At 37.6% G+C, this 24,257-nt stretch overlaps 1 protein-coding gene across 1 annotated transcript in view; it reads right to left on the bottom strand.

Moving 5' to 3' along the window:
- The window catches only part of LOC126756166 (protein jim lovell), a 29,613-nt gene extending 17,033 nt beyond the window's left edge, over positions 1-12,580 (bottom strand). Inside the window, exon 1 of the mRNA XM_050469019.1 lies at positions 9,796-12,580. Coding sequence (XP_050324976.1) covers positions 9,796-12,244 — 2,449 coding nt within the window. The 5' untranslated portion in view covers positions 12,245-12,580. The remainder of the gene's footprint in view (positions 1-9,795) is intronic.
- Between the last annotated feature and the right edge of the window lie 11,677 nt (positions 12,581-24,257).

The raw sequence follows: 24,257 nt of genomic DNA, 5'->3' as shown, positions 1-24,257 counted from the left end.
TTGGAAAATATGAATTGTGAAAAATCAGAGTATTTACATACTCGACAATACAGTCGCTCAACGGTAGCATTCTAGGGAGTGACATAAATCGAGGAAGTTCACAAGTGCTGCGAATAAATGGTAATGCGATTTGTGTGTGATTGGAGACAACATACATTTTTGTCTATTTAAGCTCATAAAGGAAGAATAAATAGATACACTAGCGTTCAGAGCATTTCAAAGAATTTTGTGAATATTTGAAAAAAGTTGAATATGAAACACTGGAATGATTTTGTGTGATTCTTAAATGAGAACTTTCGGCGACTTTAATAAGAGCTTTTGCATATTGGGAATCGTTCATAAGTGAAAGCTTTTGAAAGTTTTAAGGACAGCTTCCAGAAATTGAGATGCTTTCGACTATTGGCACTAGAATTAGAAAAGAAGAAAACATTTATAAATGAAAGCTTTTGGAAATTTTAATGAGAGCTTTCAGAAATGGTGATGTGAGTTGGAGGCTGCAACATAAAAAAGTAATTTTTAAGTAAAAGCTTTTGGAATCAAAACAAAATCATTTATTTAGGAAATTTTAATGAGAGCTTTCGGAAATTGAGTTGTTGTTGCTGTAGTTCAAGCCTGAATCAAAACAAATTTTTTATAAGTCAAAGCTTTTGCAAATTTTACTAAAAGCTTTTAGAAATTGTGATGTGAGTAGTATCAGTGCAAACCTGAATGAAAAAAATTATTAGTGAAAGCTTTGTATCCGCTCGAGACTAAAACATAAAAAAGGTTATTTTTAAGTGAAAGCTTTCAGAATTTTTTATCAGAGCTTTTGAAAGACGAAGAATTAAAACGGAATAATTTATAAGTGAAATCTTTCGAAAATTTTATTTTGGAGCAATTGGAAATAAAGATGTTGTTGCTGCAATTCAAATCGGAATCAAATCAAAATTATTAATAAGTCAAAGCTTTTGGAACTTTTAATACAAGCTTTCGGAAATTTAAATGTGAGTTATAAGCGTTCAACGCTGAAGCGAAACAAAACCATTCATAAATGAAAGTTTTCGAAAATTTTGGAGAGTGCTTTCCGAAATTTGCATGAGAGTTTTTGTTGTTAAAGCCCGAATAAAAAAAAATAATTTCTTAGTGAAAGCTTTTGGAACTTTTAATAAGAGCTTTCAGAAATTGAGGTGTGGTTTTAGCAGTTCAAGACAAAAACATTTCTCAGTGAAAGCTTTCGGAAATTTTAATGAGAGCTTTCAGAAATTAAGTACTGCTTGGTAACAGTTCAAGCCTGAAGTAAAACATAATAATTCTTAAATGAACGCTTTTGAAAAGCATCAAAGCTTGCTTAAGTGAGATAGAGCTTTAGGATTTTAAGTTAAAGCAATTGTATTTATACGAGAAGTTTTCGGAAATTAAAAAAAGAACTTTCGGATATTGACATAGAATTCTTGCAGTTTAAACCTGAATCCATGAAAACTACTCAAAACTGATAGCTTTCGACTTTTATAATAAAAGCTTTTGGAAATTGGCATGGAAGTTGAAATTACTCGTTAATAGCATGTTTTCGGAAATTTTGAAGAGTTTTGTTGGAATTTAGAACCCCGTTTTCCCACAAAATTGCCTTAACCTAACTTTTATCTTCTCGAGCACCTCTCCTATTCTTTCGATCAGAGTGCAAGTGATTAAAATTTGATATATTATCAATCAGCACTGTTTCAAACTATACTTCTTAATTCATGAAGCTATTTCTTTAATTTCCACCCATACCAAATTGTCTTTCTATGACACGAGCACTCGCTCATATGTCAGGAACTCCGAGGCAGACTTAAAAGCTCCACAGACACAAGGCATGTATGAGCACCTCTTTGGGTATTTAGCAAACTTTTCAGCTTTAGGTAGGAAAATAGACACATTTTGGTAAAATCGTCTACCAATCCACGCACCCACACACACAAATATCAAATGAGCGCAATAAAACTAGAAAACAACAGTTAGCAAATGAGTAGTACCGTACGCCCCAATAAACTTTTAAGGTTTTATAAATTGTCGTCAGTTTTCGTTAACATTTTATATTTATATTTGTTATTATTGTTGTTATTGCTGGCGCGATTCATTTTAATAATATCCGCTTGGGGAGCTTAAGAGATATTTACAAACTCTCAACATACAAAGAGAGGTAGTATATGGCAATGCAATGCGAGTATGACATGCATGGTATGCATATGAAGGGTAGTGACCCAGTAGGAAATAGTCTTCAACTTTAGATTGCTGCCAGAATTCCGCAGGGTGTCTAATAAACCAATAATCCATTCGAGAGAAGGAGAGAGAGAAAGATAGATTTAAGTATAAAGGGCTTAAGATATCTTAGTTCTTGCAAAACCGAAAAAATTATTTACCCGAATGAAGTTATATCAAACATTTGTTGCAATTTGTCGACCTTGAATGTACTAACTTGTCTTAAGCCTGGCTTATATTCTGGAAGATAGCGTCGAGCGCTAAATTTTAATATACAGCTCTGGTTACTTCCTTCTTAGGAGACTATCAACCGCCTTCATTTCTTTCATTTAGAAAATTTGTGAACCATTTCGAGGTTTATAGCTTTCTGGGGCAACAAAATTGTTTCTTCAAATATCTTCTTCCACCACATTGTAGAGAAAAACGCTGTGTGCAAAGTCACCCAGGCGATTGTGACGAGTACTATGAGCGAACGATACTATGAAAAGAGTAAGGAAGAGAGACGTATTTTCAATAAAGAGAAGAGAGAGGCGGTCTTAAATATTGATCAGAAGTCTAGAGCAAGGCACCAGGGAAACAAAGAGCATCTTTTATGCACTTGTCCCGCATTGGCAATACTACGTTGTAAGCATCTGGGGTCTCCATTGGAGGAGGTATCGATAGTGAGGCCACAGAGTCTGTTAGAAACCAAAACCGGTCTATGCGTAGTGGCCTACCAGAATAACCTAACCTAATGTAAGGCAGCTAAAAAGTTGTTTCAAACTTGTGACCGGCTTCTGTAAAGGCAGTTATGAAAACCTGGTGACAAACATTCAGAAATTGTGAAAGCAGTGCTGCGATAGATGAAGAAGAATCCGAAGCTGATGGATTACCGGCTGACCTATTTAAAGCCGGCAGAGTTGGAGCTGGTTAGACGCATGTTCCAGTTCAGATCTCTCTTTCGTCGAAGAAAAAATATGCGCTATAAGCCTCTTATCATTCCCAACCTATTATACGGCGCAGAAACATGGACGATGACGCAACGAGATGAGAAAGCACTTGAAGAACTGTTCTATGCAAAATCTTTGAAGCCGTCCGCGTGAGCGATGAATATCGAATAAAATGGAACCACGAATTGTATGATCTTTTCGGCATCATGGATTTAGTTAAATCATCAGGAATCAAGGGCGCCTACGCACACAAAGGAATGACCCAGTGCATAGCGACCTGTCTCGGTCCGACACACAGTTTTAGTGTCAGGGAAGAAGAAGAAACTATTCTTTGCCAAGTGAAAAATTTCCTGCAGGGCTGTTATGAGTGTAACAAGTCATGCCACTGCAGAAGGAAGGACCGCAAACTTAATATGGTTGGATTGTAGAAAAATAAATGTAAGAATTTTTAAGGAAATGCGCCGAGGTAGAGGCGCGTAAGTTTGCAGATATGTTATGACGTATGAAAAATACCGCTAACTACCGCATAAATAAGTGGAGGCATATGAAGACATACATGAAGGTGCTGACTTACAAGTTGAAAAGCAATGACTTGGTGAGCGCTAAGAAGCCGGCATAAAGACTTGGAAGAACACATTCACATTGAAACAGGAACATGCTTATTTGCTTGCGCTCAAATTTATTTGTTTGTATGGCTGTCTACATGTATGCGTGCGTGTGTTTGTTGCCGACAAAAGGAGTTATTGGCGGCTATGCGCCTACACCTTGCCGGTTGCTGCCTGTTAACTCAAATATATTCGCTTTTTCAAAGACATTTTGCAACGCGCAGTCATCGAACTAATAGAACTGGAAGACGCCTGTAGCTGGGGCGTGGAGTGTGGCGCGGGAAGAACGCGGATTTTGATGCGAGCGCAAAGGTGCGCAAATCATATTTTTTAACTACCGCCAGTGCTGTGTGTGTTTTTTAAATCCGCACTGCATGCAAACACACATATCCTGCCGGCTGACTGATTTCATTTGTGACGCATTAAGTGTAGCGTAAGAAAATCAAAACGCGCTGCAGACAAATCGCACACGCGTACATATATGAGTGTTAATCTACTTGAGCGCATATGTATGTGTATATCTTCCGCTTTGCGGCATTTCACTTCCGTTCCTCCAAAATTCACATACAATTATTATTCAAGTCTTTCTTTCATTTGAAAGAAATGCGGCGCGCACCCAGCGCTCCTCGAAAATCTTTCAAAAATCCTTCAAAAAAAGAATGATTACCATCATTGCTTGCGCGCTTATCCTTAGCGCTTAAGCGCTCATCACTCGATTTTCTATATTTTATATGACATTTTTGCATTGTTGTAACAAAACAGTCTTCATCTGTTTAATGCGCGCGGCAACAATGTGTGCGCGCTCCCCATACCTTGCGTATAACGCCAATGATTACATATATCCTGCTAGAGGCAAGCCCACACACATCTCATATATTCATATGCTTCTGCATCAATGAATGTACCACTTCAGCTGAGAGCGTCTACAATGTCTTGGCGCTGCTGTTAAGCATCCGCGCAACCACCACCACCGCTTGCGCCACGCCTATTTGTACGCGATTTTCATAAGCTTTTGTTTCGCAATTGAATGGCTGTGTCTTGGCTCGTCCACATCTCAGGCTGCTCAGACTCCGCGCGGACGCACCGACTGCTGAAGTGTTCCGCTGCTATTTGCGCACATATACACCTTTATATATAGATACATATGTAAAGTTGTGTATATCTATATGTGTGCGTTGAATAGATGCGTGTATTTGCACAAGTCAGTCTTATGAAATCATTCAGTGGAATGTCAATATTATGCGCCGCTATGCGCGCGTCCTGCCGCCCGCTGCACACACACACAGCGGTGGCGGTGTCCTAACACTTGCGTCGTTTGCCGACAATGTTGCACGGATTCTTACAGCGTTGCATCCTGCGCCAGTCACTCCTTCGCCACAATATTCTTTCTTAAGACGCTTTCTTTTTTCACTTTTTTCCTTTTTTCCACTTTTCCACTTCCGTCATCGTCAGCAGCGCTTCATTTGTTTCGAGCGCATGTGTAGAAGAATACTTCGAGCGTAAAATCTTAATAGAATTATAATTTCAATTGTTTACAAGTCGGCTGCTTTGGACGGTTAGGCAAATCGTTCGTAGTCGCGGCGGGAGACGTTGGAGGCGTAAACTGGTGCCACAGCGCCCTCTTTGCTGGCGCCTAAAGCTGTGCTTTGTGTTCGCTGAGACTTTGTCCTTGGCAGTTTCATATATTGTACTCGTATAACGATTGTTATGTTTCAGGGCGGCATATGTGTTCGTGGCACTTGTGTCACGTGATTGCGGCAATCGTGAAATAATCAATTAAATTGATTAGCTTTATTAGCTGTCGTAATGTACAGCATAACGCTGATTGAGTGGCATAGGTCAGGTTGTAAGCGATTTCAAGTTGGCCAAGTAAAGTGTGAGTATTTGTAGATTTCACTTGTTGATGTGAGCAACGCGCTCTACATTATGGCGTCTTTACCAAACTATCGGCATCTGATAAACTTATTAAATGGTTATTCAGCGATATTCTTGAAGACCTGTTTATGGTTGCGACTTGAAACTATGAGCCTATGTTTTAGACCTATCAAAGATGCTGTTTGAGATTTTACTAAACTCGGTTATAAAAAATATTGTATTTTATTATAGTATAAATAATAAAATATTGCTAACTGAGCGCTAGAAATATGGGTTAGAGATTCCTGTGTAATTTTATACTATTCTCCTTGGAGAGATAGGAGAATAAAGACATGTTTAGAAGTTCACGCAAGTGAGGAAAGGTTTCTAAGCGCCACTCACTTGGGAGGAACGAGAAACGATTCTTTTACATATGGCTTAAGCAGCTCACGACTTCCGATCTTAGACCAAGTATCCTTTGGGTAACCAAAAAAAAAGTCCGCTTGAAGGCAAGCTGAATTGAGAAGCCGAATCATTCCTCCCCAGGGTTGTGCGTTGGGATGAAAAGGATACAACCGTCTCGGATGAGAGACCATTGCGCATTAGAAACGGCGAGTACCGCTGTCGATGGAACGATGTACGAGATATACGACGACTATTTTCGAACCAGTACCCGCCGGTGGAAGCAGAGGAAGAGGAAGACCTTCCCTCCGTTGGAGATATCAGGTGAAGAAGGACCTGGCTGAATTTGTTATCTCGAATTGGCGCCAAATAGCGAAAAGAAGGAACGGCTGGTCGAGTTTTAGAGTTAAGTTCGTTTCAGTGGCTAATCCTGAAGTCGGCGACCGCTAAGTTCTTTGTGAAGCCAGATTCCTGTAACCAGATATTCTAAGTCGACAAAACACCAATCGTCGACAAGTAGCAATTACAAATATGACTGGCCGTTTAATTTCTATTCCCGCTAACTTACGGGGTTTTGAGAAATTGTGAGCTTTCGTGTGTTCAGGCCTTGATTTTACAATGGCTGTCTGTATGGAAAAAGTTTTCGTCTGATACCTAACATCTTCTACAGCTCTTCGACATCGTAGTACTACTCAAGTATTTAAAAGACTCTGATGTATTTAGAGAATTCTTTCTGTTCCCACAACAGTCGGTTTAATTGGAACGTAGTCGGATTTTCGTTTGACCGATGACTATCACTTTTTCAGTACCGAATGGTTCCCTCGACAGTCTTGTTTATATAAAAGAAACGTAGTCGGAGTTTCGTTTGGTCCATGACTATCACCTCGGCAGTACCAAATAACACCGTTCCCGCGACAGTTGGGTCTACATAACCTGAACGCACCCGAATTTTGTAAGCTTCTAAAGACTTTCAGTTCAGCAGTTTTGCTTAAAATTACTTCAACAACAACAACACCCCTCCTTTGGGAATTCCTTCTGCCGTATTAACAATAAGGACCTTTACGACTCGACCGATTTCTTACACATTTAATTTACAATAATTGTCCAATTCTATGAAACTTGTGATCTATAATTATTACTCGATAATTGTTATAGAAGTTTTTTTTTCAAGAGAGAGACTATAAGATTTGTGTTGTAGGGTTAAGGGTATGGGTAGACCGTCCTTAAGCGAACGTATGACTTGGCAAATAACCACTGACAAATAGTCATTTCTATGTGTTTCGAACAACGGGTTCGATTCTAAGTGCTTAGAAGTTTACTGAACTAAAGAGATCATACCAGGGGTGTTCCAATTCTACATCGTGTTACTGAGAGAATAAGCGTGTGAAGATTTGAGGAGAATTTTTTGAGATATCGATCTGAAATTTTGCAGTCCCACTTTTGTCTCCAAGAAGCTGTTTATTTGGCGAAATAGCCGGTATCGGACAACTATAACATATAGCTGCCATACAAACTGGTCGATCGAAACGAATTGCTTGTAAGAAAAATTTCTTCATTTGGGGTCACATCTTCAAGAAATTTGGCAAGGGTTATTATTTTAGATAGTGGTGTCATCTCCGAAAAAATTGTGCAGTTTGGATCACTATTTCGTATAGCTGTCATACAAAATGACCGGCCAAAATCCAGTACTTGTTTGGAAAGCTTTTTAATTTGACAAGATATATCCACGCAATTTGGTACAGATTATTGTCAAATACATCGCTATAATATCTGAAGATATTTTCTAGATCAGACAACTATATAATATAGCTGCCATACAAACTGATCAATCAACTTCAAGTCCTTGTTTGGAAGACTTTTTTATTTGAGAAGATATCTTTACGAAATTTGATATAAACTATTACCGAAAAAATCGGTGCAATATGCAAAGAAATTGTTCAGATCGGTGCACTATAGCATATAGCTGCCATACAAACCGATAGATCAAAGTTCTTGTAAGGAATATTTGTATTTGTGAAGCACGCTCCGGTATTTAATAATGTTTTTTATTGATATTTTCATTATTTAATCAATATTTAGTTAGTATCCGACGGTTCTATTCGAGTGCAATTACAGTTAATCTACGTAATTCTTAACAGAGAACTTTTTTACAAGCGTCTCCTGTGCACTTGCCCCTACTAGCTTATGCCACAACCATCTACAGCACTTTGTCTCTGCTGAAGTGTTCATAATTGCCAATAATTCGATTTCAATGCATTTATCCTCACACGCACACATACACACATAATTCATGCCACAAAGCTTGTCATGAAAGCTGCACCTCCTTAAGCTTATTGACACATTAGAAGAAGTTAAAAGAAATATTATATAACATTAATGTGCTTTCGCTCCCCAAGGCGCCATACGCATACACAACAGGATGATGCATGCAACATGTGGCAGTCATCAAAGTAAACATTATGGCAAAGAGCTATAGCATAATTCCCGTCTGAAGCATGCAACAGCAATGCTATTAAAAGTCACTTCAACGCTGCAATGCCGCCGTTAGGGGCGCCACACCCGCTACTCTGTGTACTGTTTGTATGCAGGAGTCCTTCTTGTCAAAGCGCGTAATGTTGACAGAAAGTGTGTTAAGCACTCAAATGCAAACGCGAATGTCAAGCGTACTGTCAAAGCAAATATATTGCAACAGTCATCATGGCAACAATAAAAAAAGCAGAGAAACAACAAGGAGGTTGCAGCAGATTTGCGGCGGTGCCTATGAGTTACGTGCTACACTCGGCGCGGAGGAAGGCTCTGAGTGTGTGTGTGTTGCGCTTAAAATGCGTTGGGAGACACAGTAGCAGTCCATGCAACAGGATGTTGCATAATTTTTTCTGGCATCCTTCTTGCGGCAGTGCATAATGGGCGGATGATTGTGTGACATGTGGGCGTGTGAGTTCAGTTTGCGGAAAGGTTATGTGCATATATAGGCAGGCCAACAGCGGAGTTGAGCTCAACGACTTGGAAGCAAGCTACCAGTCCGACACCATAAATGTGCTCATACATTAGGCGCACGTCGGCGTATTTGATTATCAAGGATTTCCGCTTGTTTTCATACAGTTGATGTGTACTTTCAGTACTTTACTTACTCCAGCTCCTCCTCAAGCATCAACAACTTGTAACTTGTTGCATATGAAGTGCTTTGTTTTTGTCAATTGACTTCGGCGGCTCCTCTTGTTAGGAGAAAGCGAAGTCAAGTGCTTGAAAGCAGTATCAGCAAGCAGGAAAGGATGAGAACTTTGTCTGGAGATTCATGCATATAGGGAGACTTAAATACCATCAAAGTAATAATTGGTTACCTAACCCGAGGAAATTAACATATTGAGGCTCGTCCAGGAGCCAATAACGGACCAGATATTCATATTGGATGATAGATAAAGTCTTTCCTAAGCTAAGAAAGCAGCATGACCAAGCTTTCTCTCCCATTGGCTGTGTACCACAAATTATTGCCCAAAAATTGAGGAACCTACAGGTTTCAAGCCAACTTTGAAATACTATTGGGATCTATCCCAAGCTCTACTATGGTAGAAAAACTCTTTAGACTCCATTTATACCTCTAGAACAGACTCTATTTATAGTACTTATCCGTCCTCGAAGAAATTCGTTTCGCTTTGGTAAAATCGCAATAAAAAATCAAATCCTATGAAATGACTACTGGATAGTTTTGAGTTTCGGAAACAGCTGAACTACTATATCGGTACCAATTATAACATATCTATAACTACTCTAACTAGCTTAGTACTTACTGTGCGGCGGCGTTAACGTCAGCGCCGAAGACATACCCGGAAATGGTAGTGGCGAGGGTGGATGTGGCGGTCCATCAGGTGGATTGAAGTGTGTGGGCAGACTCATTGGTGAACTTGGCGCAAATTCTTTGCTCAACCGATTCATACTCTCCTCCAAACGTTCATGTGGTGCTGGTCCACCTGGACCACCGGGTCCGCCGAAAGGCGGCATGCCCGACATACCCATCTGTCCAAGTATGCTGTTCGCATAGGCATTGTGTTGCTCTTGTAATTCACGTTGTTCCCGTTGTAGTGCCTGATCACGTTCGCGTGACTGTTGATGTGACACAGCGGCGGCTGCTGCGGCGGCGGCCAGCGACAGATCCATCTGATGTTCCATATGTTGAAATGGATTCTCGCCATTGGCTGCAGCTACCGCGGCGGCTGCGGCGGCGGCATGCATTTGCGCTTCTAGAGCGTCCATTTTGCATTGATTTTCGGCTGCGGTGCTGACGGCACGATCCAGTCGCAGATCGCGTAGGCTGGCCGTCGCAAAAGGGTGCATATTGTTCGATGAATTCGGTGTGGAGGAGGATGAGGGCTTATTCAGTTGCCGTATATCTTTGAGCGACAATACAATGCGATTATTATTGTTAAGTTTATTATTGTTGTTATTATTATTCGGACTGCTGTCGACGTCGGAGGCCGAGTGACTGCCATTTACGGCATTTTGGTCTTTTTTCGTTGTGCAGAGATCTTCGGGACCGTCCGAGAGATTTGATAAGGACTTGCGGCGCAGCTCATTGGTGGCGTTGATAAGTTCTTCGATGTCTTCAGCATCTGGTATTACCTCATGATCATTATCATTGTCATGTTCGTCATCATTTTCATCTTCTTGTTCCTCCTCTTCGACGTCCATGGAGTGTGCCGCATTCAATGGAGCTGGCGAAAGTATCTCATCCGTGCGCGAATTATGCTGTTGATCTACGCTGGATTGATAAGCGTTCGAGGGCTTTTCGTGCGAATCGTCATTCACTTGACTGTCATTGCCATTGCCGCTGTCATCGCGGCGTGCACCCTCGTCCTCGTCCATCGGTTCAGCCAGCTCAGTTTTGATCACAGTTTTCAAAGCCTCTAAGTGCTCTGCTTGAGCCTGCTCCAACTTCTCATCCAGTGTTAAAGGCAGGGGTTGTTTACGTGGCGACTCTTCTACCGGTGCCGATGTAGCTGATTCGTTTAACATTTCGAGTGAAAGATCACCGGAGCGACGACGCGGACGTGCCTGTTTACGTCTTGGCATAGGCGACGTGCAAACATCTGAGTTGATACTCGTATCCAGTGGCAGGTCCTGATCGCTTTCGGCTTCACGTTCCAATTCGCGTTCGAGTGCGCGCTCACGTTTGCGTTCACGTTCACGCTCCCGACGCGCAGACGAACCGAATAGCCGCGATGGCAATATAACTTTCGAGCCAGCTGTTACCATTGACGGCGATTCATCGTCGAAGCTCGAGCAACGCTCCAGTTCGGGCGACATCAACGACGTATCGATCATGCCAAAATCATCCGGCGAAGCTGCCGGTGTAGGTGTATGCTCTGGCACCGAACTTTCAACCAACCCGCGCACCTGCAGTGACTCGCCTGCTTGTATCAAAGTCTGCAGTCGTTCCTGTGGCACACTGATCTCGCCACGATACATAAAGTCCACGATCGCTTGCACCACCCAACCCTGAAAGTCCTTCAGCACAATGACGGGATGCTTGCACGGCGTTTCGGCGAAGACGCGTTGAAAGAAGGGCGAACACGCCGACAGCACCATTTTGTGCGCATGTATGCTCGTCTCGGCGCACACCAGCGTCACATCTACCAGCGTCTTGGTCTGCAGTAGCGCATCGAAAGCGCGCAATATATGATTTTGATGGTTGTTCCAACGCAGGCTGTAGTGATCTGGCACAGCGCCATTGCTGCTTGCGGCGCTGACGGTGGCATTACTGGGACCCAGCGCGTTTGTTGGCGCTGAATTGGCGCCTGCAGCTGTCACCGCTGCCACCGCAGCGGCAGCCGCGGCAGCAACAGCAGCTGCTGTGGCGCTATTCGAGGCGGCTGTGTGCTGGCTGCTGCTCAATAAGGTGCCGGCCATGGCGGTGGTCGTGTGCGTGGGTGCTGTGCTGGCGCTTATCAAAGTACACGTTGTGTTGTCCATGTTGCAGTCTTTGCCGTTGTCCGCACTGTCGCTGCCGTTGCCGTCGCTCGTGTTGTTTTGTGTGTTGTGATTACGTGCTGTGGTCATCATCATGTTGAGCGGCGCTGGTGTGGGCGGTGTGTTCGGCGGCGTTGTGGTTGCAATTGCCGCGCTGTCCATGGACGCGGCCGTTGTTGTGGTGACTGCTGTTGCGGTTGGCGTTGCTGTGCTCTGCGCTTGTGACAATGACAGTTTGCGTCGTTTCACCATGTGCGGTGGCTGCGTTAACATTCAGCGAGTAAAGTCAGAAAAATCGATGCTTTCTGAGACGTCAAATCCACCGTAGTCGCTGTGCGTTTGTGTGTCCGTGGTTGTCTAACGTGTTACGCCTACACGTTGCTGCTGCCACACAACGCGAAAAAAATCGTATGAGCCTCCTTTCAGCTTTTGATTGCTGTTGCTGTTGTTGCTTTTGTTGTTCTTTTTGTATGTTTTTGTTTGTAGTTCGTTTGCGCTGTCTCTGTTTACTTTACAGCTGGCTTTAGCTGCCTCCCAGTACTTCCATGCCTGCTGTCTGGTCTAGTCGGCTGCTGTCGCCCGCTTTTGAATGGGAATTTGAAGCACTCGTTGTGTCTGCAATGAGATAAGAACGCGTGATAAGCTTGAGTCGTACGCATTTTATTTACTTTTTTGTTTTAATAAGGCATGCAAAATGTTGCGTATGTGTTTTTTCCAGATTTAAATATTTTTTCTCACACCACACCTAACAGCGCTAAGACAATGCCGCTAAGGCCTAAGGATATGCGCCTCGGTATATATCCATCTAACGCATAGAAATAGAAAGGAGTCTACTACAAGAACGCGTCTAGTCTAAGGGAATATTTGCTTAAGTATGTGTGTATATAATTTTTTTAGAGTTCACGTGTGTGCGTGCGTGCGTTCTACACGTCTTAAAGTATTCATGACATATGCTATGTGTGATAATATGTTAATGAGTTTCGGCATATATCATTTTAATGTCTTCGTTTAGCTGTCACAGCCGAATATTTCAGAGCATGTCACATGCATGCGAATACCCGAGCAACCAAACAGGTGAGAATTTCGGTGCGGCATTGACGACTGCTTAAGGCACTAAAGAGATAAATTGTTTCTAACAAAGGCCGGTAGAATATGATTCTCTCACTGCCGAAGTCAAGATAGACAGTTTTCTTCGCTTCGGAATGTCAAAAAATTTCGATTTTTTTCTTTTAAGAAAGTTACTTTATGTTAAGAGCTGAACTCAAGCGAGCAATACATTTGGACTGCTTATGATTAGGCCTTTGTGAAGTTACCTTAGGTTAAGAGCTGATCTCAAGCGATTATCACACTAGGACCGCTTATGCTCAGTCCTTTGTGAAGCTGAGAAAAAAATCTTCAGTAAATGGATTTTAAATATTGACGAAGCGCCTTGTATGAATGTACAAATCTGCAAGGCGTTTTTGTTCTGTTCCCACAAGCTCAACTTCAAGTCTAAGGACACTTGGACTGCTTACGAACAGACCATTGTAAAGTTATCTCGGGTTAAGAGCTGAACACAAGCGACTATCACACTTGGACTGATCAGTAAATGGATTTTAAATATTCACGAAACGCCTTGTATGAACTACAAATCTGCAAGACGTTTCTTTTCTGTTCCCACTAGCTCATCTACATGTCTAAGATTGTGTGATCCGCGTTGTTACAGCCTTTATATCGGAGCAACCAAGAATAAAGTGTTGACGGTTTTCTATTTTATCTGTTTTTAAGTAGCTATTGCAACTGACACCCTTTAAGATTCTTAACTCTACCGTTTCCCTAAAAATAGCGAAAGCCTAACCTTGCAAAGAGCGAAAGGTGTGTTGTTTCTCTTGCGACTTACGTTGGGCCCGAAAGATCTTGCGATTGCACAGGTATGATACTAAACCAGCGTTCTCTAAACTCACGTCAGACCCAGTTAAACAATAGTAACCCAGAAGAGCTTCTACCGGTTTCCAATCCAATGACAGCGACGCTAAGGTGCCCTCACTGGTCAAAGCATTAGCTTTACAGTAAAAATTAACTTACTTAATATAAGTTTTTGCTCACACAATCTCGAGTATGATACATACGGATGAAAACTATAGTATTTCCGCTATTATTTTGAATTGGAGAATCATTAGGAAAGTCTAATAAGGAAAATTTAGTTGAAATGGGTTTTGGTAACCTATTAAGTAACCTATTAATTAACCTATAAGTTACCTGAAATGAGTCTGAAATTTGGTAAAATTGCACCTTTTTTATCAGAACTGATTAATTATCAATCGAAAGAAGGTTGGGCTATGTACCGATTTATTTTATTTTTCAACGCATTTTTCATTAAAAAAAGAATTGGGTCTAACATTTTTACTGTGCTTTGAGGAATAAATCATCCGAAAGAAGTATGGGTTATATACCGATTTATTTTATTTTTCAGTGTCTCTTTTCATTAAACATATTAACTTGCTTTAAAATCTTTACTGTGCTTTGTGGCATACCATTTCATGGAAGATCTGGTATTTCGATTTAAAATTAGTTTAGGAAAAAATTATTATTGTACTAGTTGATAGCCCTGAACAGACTATATTGAGTTTGCCATGATGTTTGTAATATCCAGCAGAAAACATCGAATATTATATAAATTATATACCATAAATGATCAGGTTGACAAGCTGAGGCGATTTAGCCATGTCCATTTGCCTGGCGTCTGTATAAGCTGGAAATAGTGGCGCAATTTTTGAGATATCGTTCTGAAACTCGGCACACGTAGATTTTTCTTGAAGAATCTGCTTTTTTGTTGGAATCACCGGTATTGGATCTCTATAAGTTGTAGCTGCCATACAAACTGACCTATAAAAATCAAGTCCTTGTATGAAGAAGTTATTTATTTGTGAAGATATCTTCACGAAATTCAGCATAGATTATTGGCCAAGACAACGCTGTAATCTCCGAAGAATGTGTTCAGATCGGACCACTATAGCATATAGCTGTCATACAAACTTAATAATCAACATAGAGTCCTTGTAAGGAAAACTATTTTATTTGACGAGATATCTTCATGAAATTTGGTATACATATTTGCGAAAGACAACGCTATAATATCCAAAAAGAATTGTTCAGATCGGACCACTATAGCATATAGCTGTCATACAAACTGACCGCTCAAACTGAAATCCTTTTATGGAAATTTTTTTTATTTGACGAGATAACTTCACGAAATTCAGCATAAACTATTATCTAAGGCAGCGCTACAATCTCCAAAAAGAATTGTTCAGATCGGAGCACTATAACATATAGCTGCCATACAAATTTAAATATGTAAAATAAGATGAAGTTCTTTTTAAACCTTTTTATGTCATAAGAAGCTAACGGTTTACCTTATTTTATGCTGATAGTATTTGCCAGAGTCGACTAGCGCCACATGTAGCATGCCACAAACTCTAAGCACAACAACAAGCGTGTGTTAGTACTCAAAAGTTGCAATCTCAGCTACGTGCCGCTGTGGATATCCTTGCGGATACGGCTAAGCATACGCTGACTTAATGACATAAGATTTTTTTTGTATGTATGTATATGTATGTATGTATAATGTTAATGTATGTTAAATATAAACATATATGCACGCATGTACGCACACATTTAATGTGTGATAATAGCTGATGTATGCGTTTTATTTGTCTTTCCTGACTTTGTCTACGCGCAACACTCAACTGATGGAGGCGGCGTTCTTTTTTCTGTTTTATATTTTTTTGGATTTTTATTATATTTATTTTTTGGTGCAAACATACACTTGTTAAAGCAAACAGGGATGCGGAAGGTAACCGGCAGCGCAACTAAAAGTTACCTGTTTCCACATGCAACTCACACACAGCTGCCAAGATATTTGTATGTGTATGCATATGTTTTTGATAAATAAATGTGTGTGTGTGTGTACGAAGACGTATGTATGAATTAATTAGAATCAACGTGTCTATGCATGCGTGTATGACTTCTTTTGGGGCAATCTTGCTTAAGAAAGCTGCATACAAAGCAGCAGCCAGCTCAACAAACTGATGTGGCATGAACGGCGCGGCGTGCAGCATGTGCAAGGATATGTTTGAAATGGAAAAAAGTTGCATAGAGTTGAGAGGCAAACTGAATTTTACTTTAAAATGAAGCAACTCTCCACACAAACACACACACACACATGCATACATACACCTAGTGTTGCCCAAGCCTTGCTCAAGCGCTTCAAATAAGTGCGGCACGTTAAAATAAAGTATTACTGCTGCGTCGCGGTAAACAGCTACCGTTACTCATGCTTGAAAGTAAAACTAAAAAAAGCAAATTGCGTAAAATAACTGTTTTTATTTCTTGACTGTTTGGTTAGTTTGCACTAAGTTGAGAACTGCTTTGCCTTCGCAGCAGCCGCAAACCGTAGGAAATGAAGGAAATGCGAAAAAGTAGAAAAAAACTTAAAAAGTAGGAAAATTGGTTGTAAAAACAAACAAGCAAATGAAAGCGCGCAAACAACAACAACAACTATGGCAAAGGTGGCGCTTAAGGTAGCGCCGCGCCTGCAGCTTTCGAGTTGCAATGCCATATGTGCGTGAGCATGTGTGCAAATTTTTTTGTTTTTCTTTTTTTTTTGTTTTAGGAAGAAAGCACCTGAAGTGGCATTACCACATCCTTACGCTTCGCTGCAACAATGTGCAATTAGTTGGCGTTTTACTTTAAATACAGAAATAATTACATATGCAGACACACTCACCTACATATGTCGGTATCTATGACGGTATATTTGGTTCTTTATTTATTTTATTTGTTTCTTTTATTTTTTTGCTTTTTTATTCAAATTTGTCTGCACTATCTTTCAACTTCGTTTAAATTAGCGTTTGCTTTAGAGAAATAATTAAAGTTCGAGTTAATATTAAGCTAGAGGATGCATTTGTTAAGGTATTGATGCAAATAAATGACGTTATATAAATAAATATTATTGTATATTAGGGTGGGTAAAAAAAATGTATGTATTTAAATGCATTTATACACAGAGAAAATCAGGAAGAATGTTAACTTCGGCTATATTGAAGCCATCGTACCCTTCTCAGTAGCGTTTTTGATAGCAAAAGATTATTATCTTGATTTTCATCGGTCTGTTTGTATGGCATCTATATGCTATAGTTGTCTAATCGCAACAATTTCTTCGGAGATTATGGCGTTGCTTTAGATAATAAACTTACCGAAATTTCGATACCTTTCTAAATTAAAAAGCTTTCCATACAGGGACTTTAGTTGAAACGTTCAGTTTTTATATATACAGACAGACGGACATGACCAAATCGACACAGCTCGTCACGATGATCATTTACACAAATACTTTATAGGGACTTAAACGTTTCTTTCTGTGTACTAACATGTGATCCAAGTAGAGGTACTTTTTTCAAAAGTCTGTTTTTGACATATCATCATACAAAAACTTACGCCTGAACATCGTTTAAAAATCGTTCAAATTTATTGCGAAAGTTCACGTTCTGTAAAGAAAGTGTTTCGCGCGCTTCGCTCAATATATGGCCAACATAATCGGCCTACTGATCATACTACTTGCGTGTGGCCTCATCTTGAGACCCAGCATTCATTATTGGCGTCCAGCACACAGTGAAGAAAATATACCCGCTCGACTTTCAATTTGCGACATCGCTTCGGTCTATGGGCTCTTAAAAAGTTCCAAAAAGATTCAACGCTTTCGAGTCAAATTTTGTTCAGCGATGAGGTCCATTTCTGTCACAATGGGTATGTAAACAAGCGAAATCGCCGCATTTAGGACAAAGAGCAACCTGAAGAGATTCAAGATCTGCCATTTCATCCACAAAAAACAATGGTTTGGTGCGGATTCTATATATCAGCAGTACGCTAAACATTTTCTAGAACACAACCTTTAAATTAACTGATCATTTGGAGGCATCAACAGACCTTAATTTGTTGAAGATATTTCAAATTTAAGTTTGAAACATTGATAAAGGCATGCTCTTCATTCATGCTTTGCTTCGTTGAGTATAACTCGCAAATATTTATTTAATAAGCAGGCCCCTGGTTAATAATAAAATAATAAAAGTATTGTGTCCTTGTTTCTATGAAAGTGTAGTGCACATTTTCCACAAATATAAAACGGTGACAATTTTTACGAGATTTTTCCAAGTCATAAATAGTAACTTTGAAAAAAACAATAAACCAATAATAAAGTTATAATTAATCGGTGTAATTTACAAAGTAATATAATGCCTTTTGACTAAAAACCTCATTTATGCCGAATATAATCCTGTTTTTTGATAAAATTAAGTTTTAATTTTAAAATCTTTTTTTGAAATTTTCAAGTGACTGTATGTTTCAAACAATTTTCAAAATTTTGTCACTCAGGTTTTTGAAGTACATATTTCGAAAACCTTCCGAACTTTTTGCAAGCAGAAAAATTTCAAACGATTGTCTGTCGGTTTCAAAAAATTTTCAAAAATTTCGAAAATGTCCGGAACTTTTGGCAAACGGCAAATTTTGAAGGGACTGTCTTTTCAAAAAATTTTCAAAAACTTTCTACGTAGGTTTTTGAAGTACATATTTCGAAAATCTCATGAACTTTTGGCAAAGAGTAGGTTAAATTAAGAAAATATGATACATTATATTTTTTATTAGCAGTATAACTGATTGTTTAGTTATAGTGGTGAAAGAAGTGGTAAGGATATCTAGTCTAGTATTAATTTTAACGTTTAGTTTGTTTAAAATCTTAAGTTGGTATTCTAGCCTCCAAATTTTAAGAGTATTCAGATAATAAAAGGTTTTAAAAATATCTTCTGCTTATGATTTTTCAAAATATTTTTGAATCTTCAAAAGTTCTTAGACGCTTATTGTCGGAGCAACACAGGCGATTTAGTCTGAACCTAAACTTTTCAAGTTCTAGTTAGTCATTTAATTGAAATTTGGCACGAATATTTGTAAAAATATCAATCTTTGAAATGAGTTTAAAAACTGTAAATTCCTAACTTGTAATATTTAAAAAACAGCATTTTATGAACTTTGTTCTTTCAATTTTGACAACAACATTTGTTAAACGAGATATGCTGAGATGACCACAAGGGTAGATATTGTGATGACTAAGGGACAAGGGAGGAGATCGTTGTGACCAAGACGCGGCCTTTTTCTCGCTCTGCTACAAGAAGGCACAACATTTTGAAGATTTATTTTTTCCTTTGAAATTTACTTCTCGTATGCTTAAAATATAAATAAACAAGAAAAACGTTAATTTCGGTTTCACCGAAGCTATAATACCCTTCACAAATAAATAAAGCTTCCTTACAATAACTTGATTTGTATGGCAGCTATATGCTACAGTGGTTCGAACTGTACTATTTCTTCACATATTGTACTATTGGCTTATAAAATAATGCATGCCAAATTTCATGAAGGCATCTCCTCAAATAAAAAAGTTTCCCATACAAGTAATTGATTTCGATAATTCCGTTTGTATGGCTGCTATACGCTATAGTGGCTCGATCTCAATAATTTCTTCAGATATTATATTGTTGCCTTAGAGAATACTCTATGCCAAATTTTTTGAAGATAACTGTTCAAATGAAAAAGTTTCCCATACAAGCAATTGATTTCGATCATTCAATTTGTATGGCAGCTATATGCAATATACGACTGATATCAGCGGTTCCGACATATGAGTAGCTCATTGGTGAAAAAAGAGTGTGTGCAAGATTTAGATCGATATCTCATCGAGTAGACATTCTGACGCAGCTCGTCATGCTGATTATTTATTTATATTTTATATGGTCTTCGACGTTGCTTTCTGGATGCTAAGAACTTCGTGGTAAACTTAATATACTCTTATTACACTCTTAGTATACTCGTGGCAAATTTAATATACCCTGTTCAGGTCATAAAATTATAGAAAATGGCTTGAAAAAAAGTGCTGAAACTCGGGCTGCCCTCAAAATTCGGCTTTCTAACTCTTTAATTGTCAAGCAGGCTTTCTAAAATATTCTTACACCTTAAATTATACTGCCTTACATATTTATAAACTATTTTTTGTTTAAAAAAATATTAATTTTTGCCTGTTTCATATGCTTTGGCTTAATCGTACACTTACTTTGTATAATATTTCACCACTGTAATCGAGAAAAATTTACACTGTTGTAATTTATTGTAATTTTGCTGCTTTTCTTGAATGTTTTATAGCTGCAATGCGTCACTTAATGCTTCGATAGCCGCACACGATCACTGATTTGTTACGACACAGCACTTGCTGACGTGTTTCGGACATTGCTCCCACAAATTATTGCACAATTCATTGTATTTTCATATTAGAATATCACATTTTGTTTTTGTTGTTATTGTTTATTAAGCGACTGCATGTTTTATTCAACACCACGAATGCATTTGGCACTAAAACAAAGAGCATGTTATTTTATTATTTTTTGTTTTACTATAAATAAATCAAATATATTCTGAGTGAAGGCGCTCACATGTGGGAGTGCATGCGTGCACACATGTGACTTTGGTTCGGCACTGAGCGACACGGCGACGCGCAACCACAATGGCACTGACGACAGCATAATTATGACAAGTGTGTTGGTCGAAAACAAACAGATTTACAACATAGTGGCATGTAAGAGAGCGCACAAGCACACACACTCATGCATTTGTGAATGCAGGCAGTAGCCTTGAGGCCTAAGAGGACATGGCAGTAAATAAACAGGAATGATGAATGGCAACAATCACATGTGAGCGGCGAAAGGCAAACACACACAAGCACAGCTGGACCGGCTCACATACAGTAGGAGCAACAAGGAGGTGAAAAGTGAACTCACAGTGAGCACACATACATACATATACAAATGTGTGATATGTTTGTGTGTATGTCATGCCTTGCAGTGCGGCAGGTAAAAATAGCATCTTGTTTGTACTATATGTGTGTGTTTGTGTTAGCGTGCATTTATGATTTGTAGGCGGTCCATGCACCTATTTATATTTCATGCGTTTCATTCTGTTTTCGTTTGTCGTCCGCAGCACAGACAGCGCAAGGACAATGCGCTGAGCGCAAAACAGTGGACCAACGGCGGCAAACCAACGCCATGCGTGTGTTGACAGGTCAATTGTCTAGTGATTGCATGTGTGACCTGCATGAGTGTGTCTGTGACCACCGTGAGTGTGTATGTGTGCCTGCTTAGGTTCGCTCTCCTACTCAGCTTTAAATTGGTTTGGCAAATGTTTTTCTGTCAATATTTTAATAGTGCACCTCTCGGTAATTAAGCGCTGGCCTTCACGCATGCACTTGTTGTGTCCTTACGGCAAGGTGTGTTGAATGTAAAGCTTGTGTGTGTGTGTGTGTTTACGCTTCCTGGTATTGCGGCAGCAATAACTAAAATAAATCAAACATATGTACACATATTTGTCACAATATTTTTTTTCATAGAATTTCATAGTCAAGTAGCTCGAGTGGCCTGCGTCTTTGCGCGTCCTCAGGTTAAATTGCTTGCCACTTGTTGCGGTTTATGTATGTATGTGTTTGTGTTTCGTTGTTGCTATAAAGCCTTGAAATATTTAGATTTGTTTGAGGATAATCGAAATTTCATGAGATTTTATTTATTTGAACTGCAAGATCCAGTTAATATTTTGAGGTTTTCACTCGTTCAATGCGAAAAAGTGCGTTCGCAGATTATTAATTTAATTTTTATGTTAATAAAGAGCCCAACAATTTTGGAAACACCCATTTTTGAAACGAAAAATATGAAAAATTTATTGAAATTAAAAATTGTTATTATAATAGAATTTTTTTAATATTATATTATATTTTTGTTATAATTATAAAGTTAGTTTTTTAAATTTTTGTCATAATCATAATTTTAATTATTTTAATTAAATTAATTTTGGTCATTATTATAATTATAATTTTTTAATTAAATAAATTTTTTTTCATAATTATAATTTATTATTACATATAATATAATTTTTTTAGTATTATTTTATATTTTTGTTATAATTATAATTTTAGTTTTTTTAATTTTTTGTCATAATCATAATTTTAATTATTTTAATTATATTAACTTTTGGTCATAATTATAATTATGATTTTTTAATTATATTAATTTTTTTCATAATTATAATTTGAATTATTTTAATTATATCAACTTTTTGTTATAATTATAATTTTTCATTATTATTATAATTTTTTTTAATTATTTTAATTTTTTGTTATAATTAAAATTTTTAATTATTATTATAATTTTATTTTTTTTAGTTATCTAAATTTTTTGTTTTAATTATAATTTTAGTTTTTTAATTTTTTGTCATAATCATAATTTTAATTATATTAACTTTTGGTCATGATTGTAATTATAATTTTTTTGATTATATTAATTTTTTTTCATAATTAAAATTTTAATTATTTCAATTCTCTTAATTTTTTGTTATAATTACAATTTTTTATAGTTATTATAATTTAATTTTTTTAATTATCTTAATTTTTTGTTATGATAATAATTTAAAATTTTTAAATATTATTTTAATTTTTTGTTTTAATTATAATTTAATTTTTTTTAATTAGCATACTTTTTTGTTATAATTATCATTTTTTATTGTTATAATAATTTTATTTTTTATCAATATAATTTTTAATCAAGTTCTAAGTTTTGATTTTTTCCCAGCAAAGAGCTGTTATTATAGCTCAAGTATTCAATAATAAAACCTTAAATAAGAAGAAAAAAAATAAACAAAGGCATCCACTCAATAACTTTGCATAAAGCAGTCAATAGATGGAGCAAGTAAAGTGCTTTCATGGCTCTGTGAAACTAAGTACTTTTCGAAATCGTGTGATATAATAATATCTCAAATACAAGAACTTGATTCAGTTCGTTCAGTTCGATATGTGCCATTCCAACAAATAAGCAGGTTTTTGAAGAAAAAGTTCGTTTGCAAAATTTCAGATTGATACCTCAAAAACTGAGGTACTATTTCGCGTATATACAGGCATACGGACTCAACTAATCCCGTCATACTGATCATTTATACTTTTACTTTTAGTGTATTTGGCATTTTCCGAAGTTTTTTCATTGAGTTACTCCTGTAACAATGCCATATATATGTAAATTGACTTGTAAGTGTAATTAATTTGACTTCAATCAGATCAGAAAATATTTGCTAGCTGCCTTAAAAACATTTTCATTTTGTTAGTGGATTTCCATTATGAAAAATATAATTTTTGAAGGTTTTTAGTCAATATAGTAGACATTAGATTGTAAACAGGCTCTGTTTTGGCAAGCAAAGATGTGTAATTAAGAAACCACAAGCTCATTTCAACAAAATAAAGAAAAATGTAGGCATAATTAAGGAAGAAGAACAAGAGTTTTTGCGACATGCCGCATTACAAAACATCATTGTGGTTTTATGTAAATTATATCGACTGCTTCTTAATAAACGAACACTACAGCACTCTACACAAGGCTTCGATCCATTCACACTCATTTTTGTCAATTGAATACTAATTGCACAGTTAGTTAATTATTTCAGCGTACTTATGTAATTTATAATTCGGAACAATTAGTATCTAATTAGTATACTAACTGCTGCGGTGCTCTTAATAGCTCAATTTTAAGTATGGTTCAATAAAGAAAAGTAAAAAAGTATTAGTTTTTAGATTGTGTGCCATTCGCACCATTTCACACCCTTAATAAGTTTTATTATACCCTGAAGAGGATATTATAATTGCGCTGCAACAGAAGTTAACTTCATTTCAGGCTTTTGAAAGTAGTTTCATTATAGAAAGTACTTGCGAAAAGCACTTTTCAAGTAGGCACATATGAAATGTTTAACAACCATACAGTAAATATTTTAATGCCGAAAAATAACAACAAAATTTTTATCAAAAACATTGAAAAGCACTTTATTACACAGGCGATTTCCGACAGTACCTACCAATACCTACTAAGATAATTAAGCAGCGAACTATTAATAGGGCATTTCTGAAAGTTTAATTTGAAAATTTTTTTTAAATTTTAAGTGGAAAAATACTACCAAAATTAACTTGAGAAGAGTTGTCTTTCAAGTTTAAAAAATGGAAATATTAGCGGTTTATTCAGCTTTATTTATATTATTTCTTCAAGCACGTTTCAAATTTGTAACACATTTTTTACTTTCTTACAATTCTTATATAGAATATTATTGAATTTTATTTTAGATTATCTAACTGTAATATTAGTTCATTCAAAATATTTTTTGTATTTAATTAAAAAGAGAGATT

This window comes from Bactrocera neohumeralis, chromosome 4, assembly GCF_024586455.1.
Source record: "Bactrocera neohumeralis isolate Rockhampton chromosome 4, APGP_CSIRO_Bneo_wtdbg2-racon-allhic-juicebox.fasta_v2, whole genome shotgun sequence".
In the NCBI taxonomy this organism is placed as follows: domain Eukaryota; kingdom Metazoa; phylum Arthropoda; class Insecta; order Diptera; family Tephritidae; genus Bactrocera; species Bactrocera neohumeralis.
Note: the sequence above shows the minus strand (reverse complement) of the source record. Positions and strands in the feature narration are given on the sequence as shown.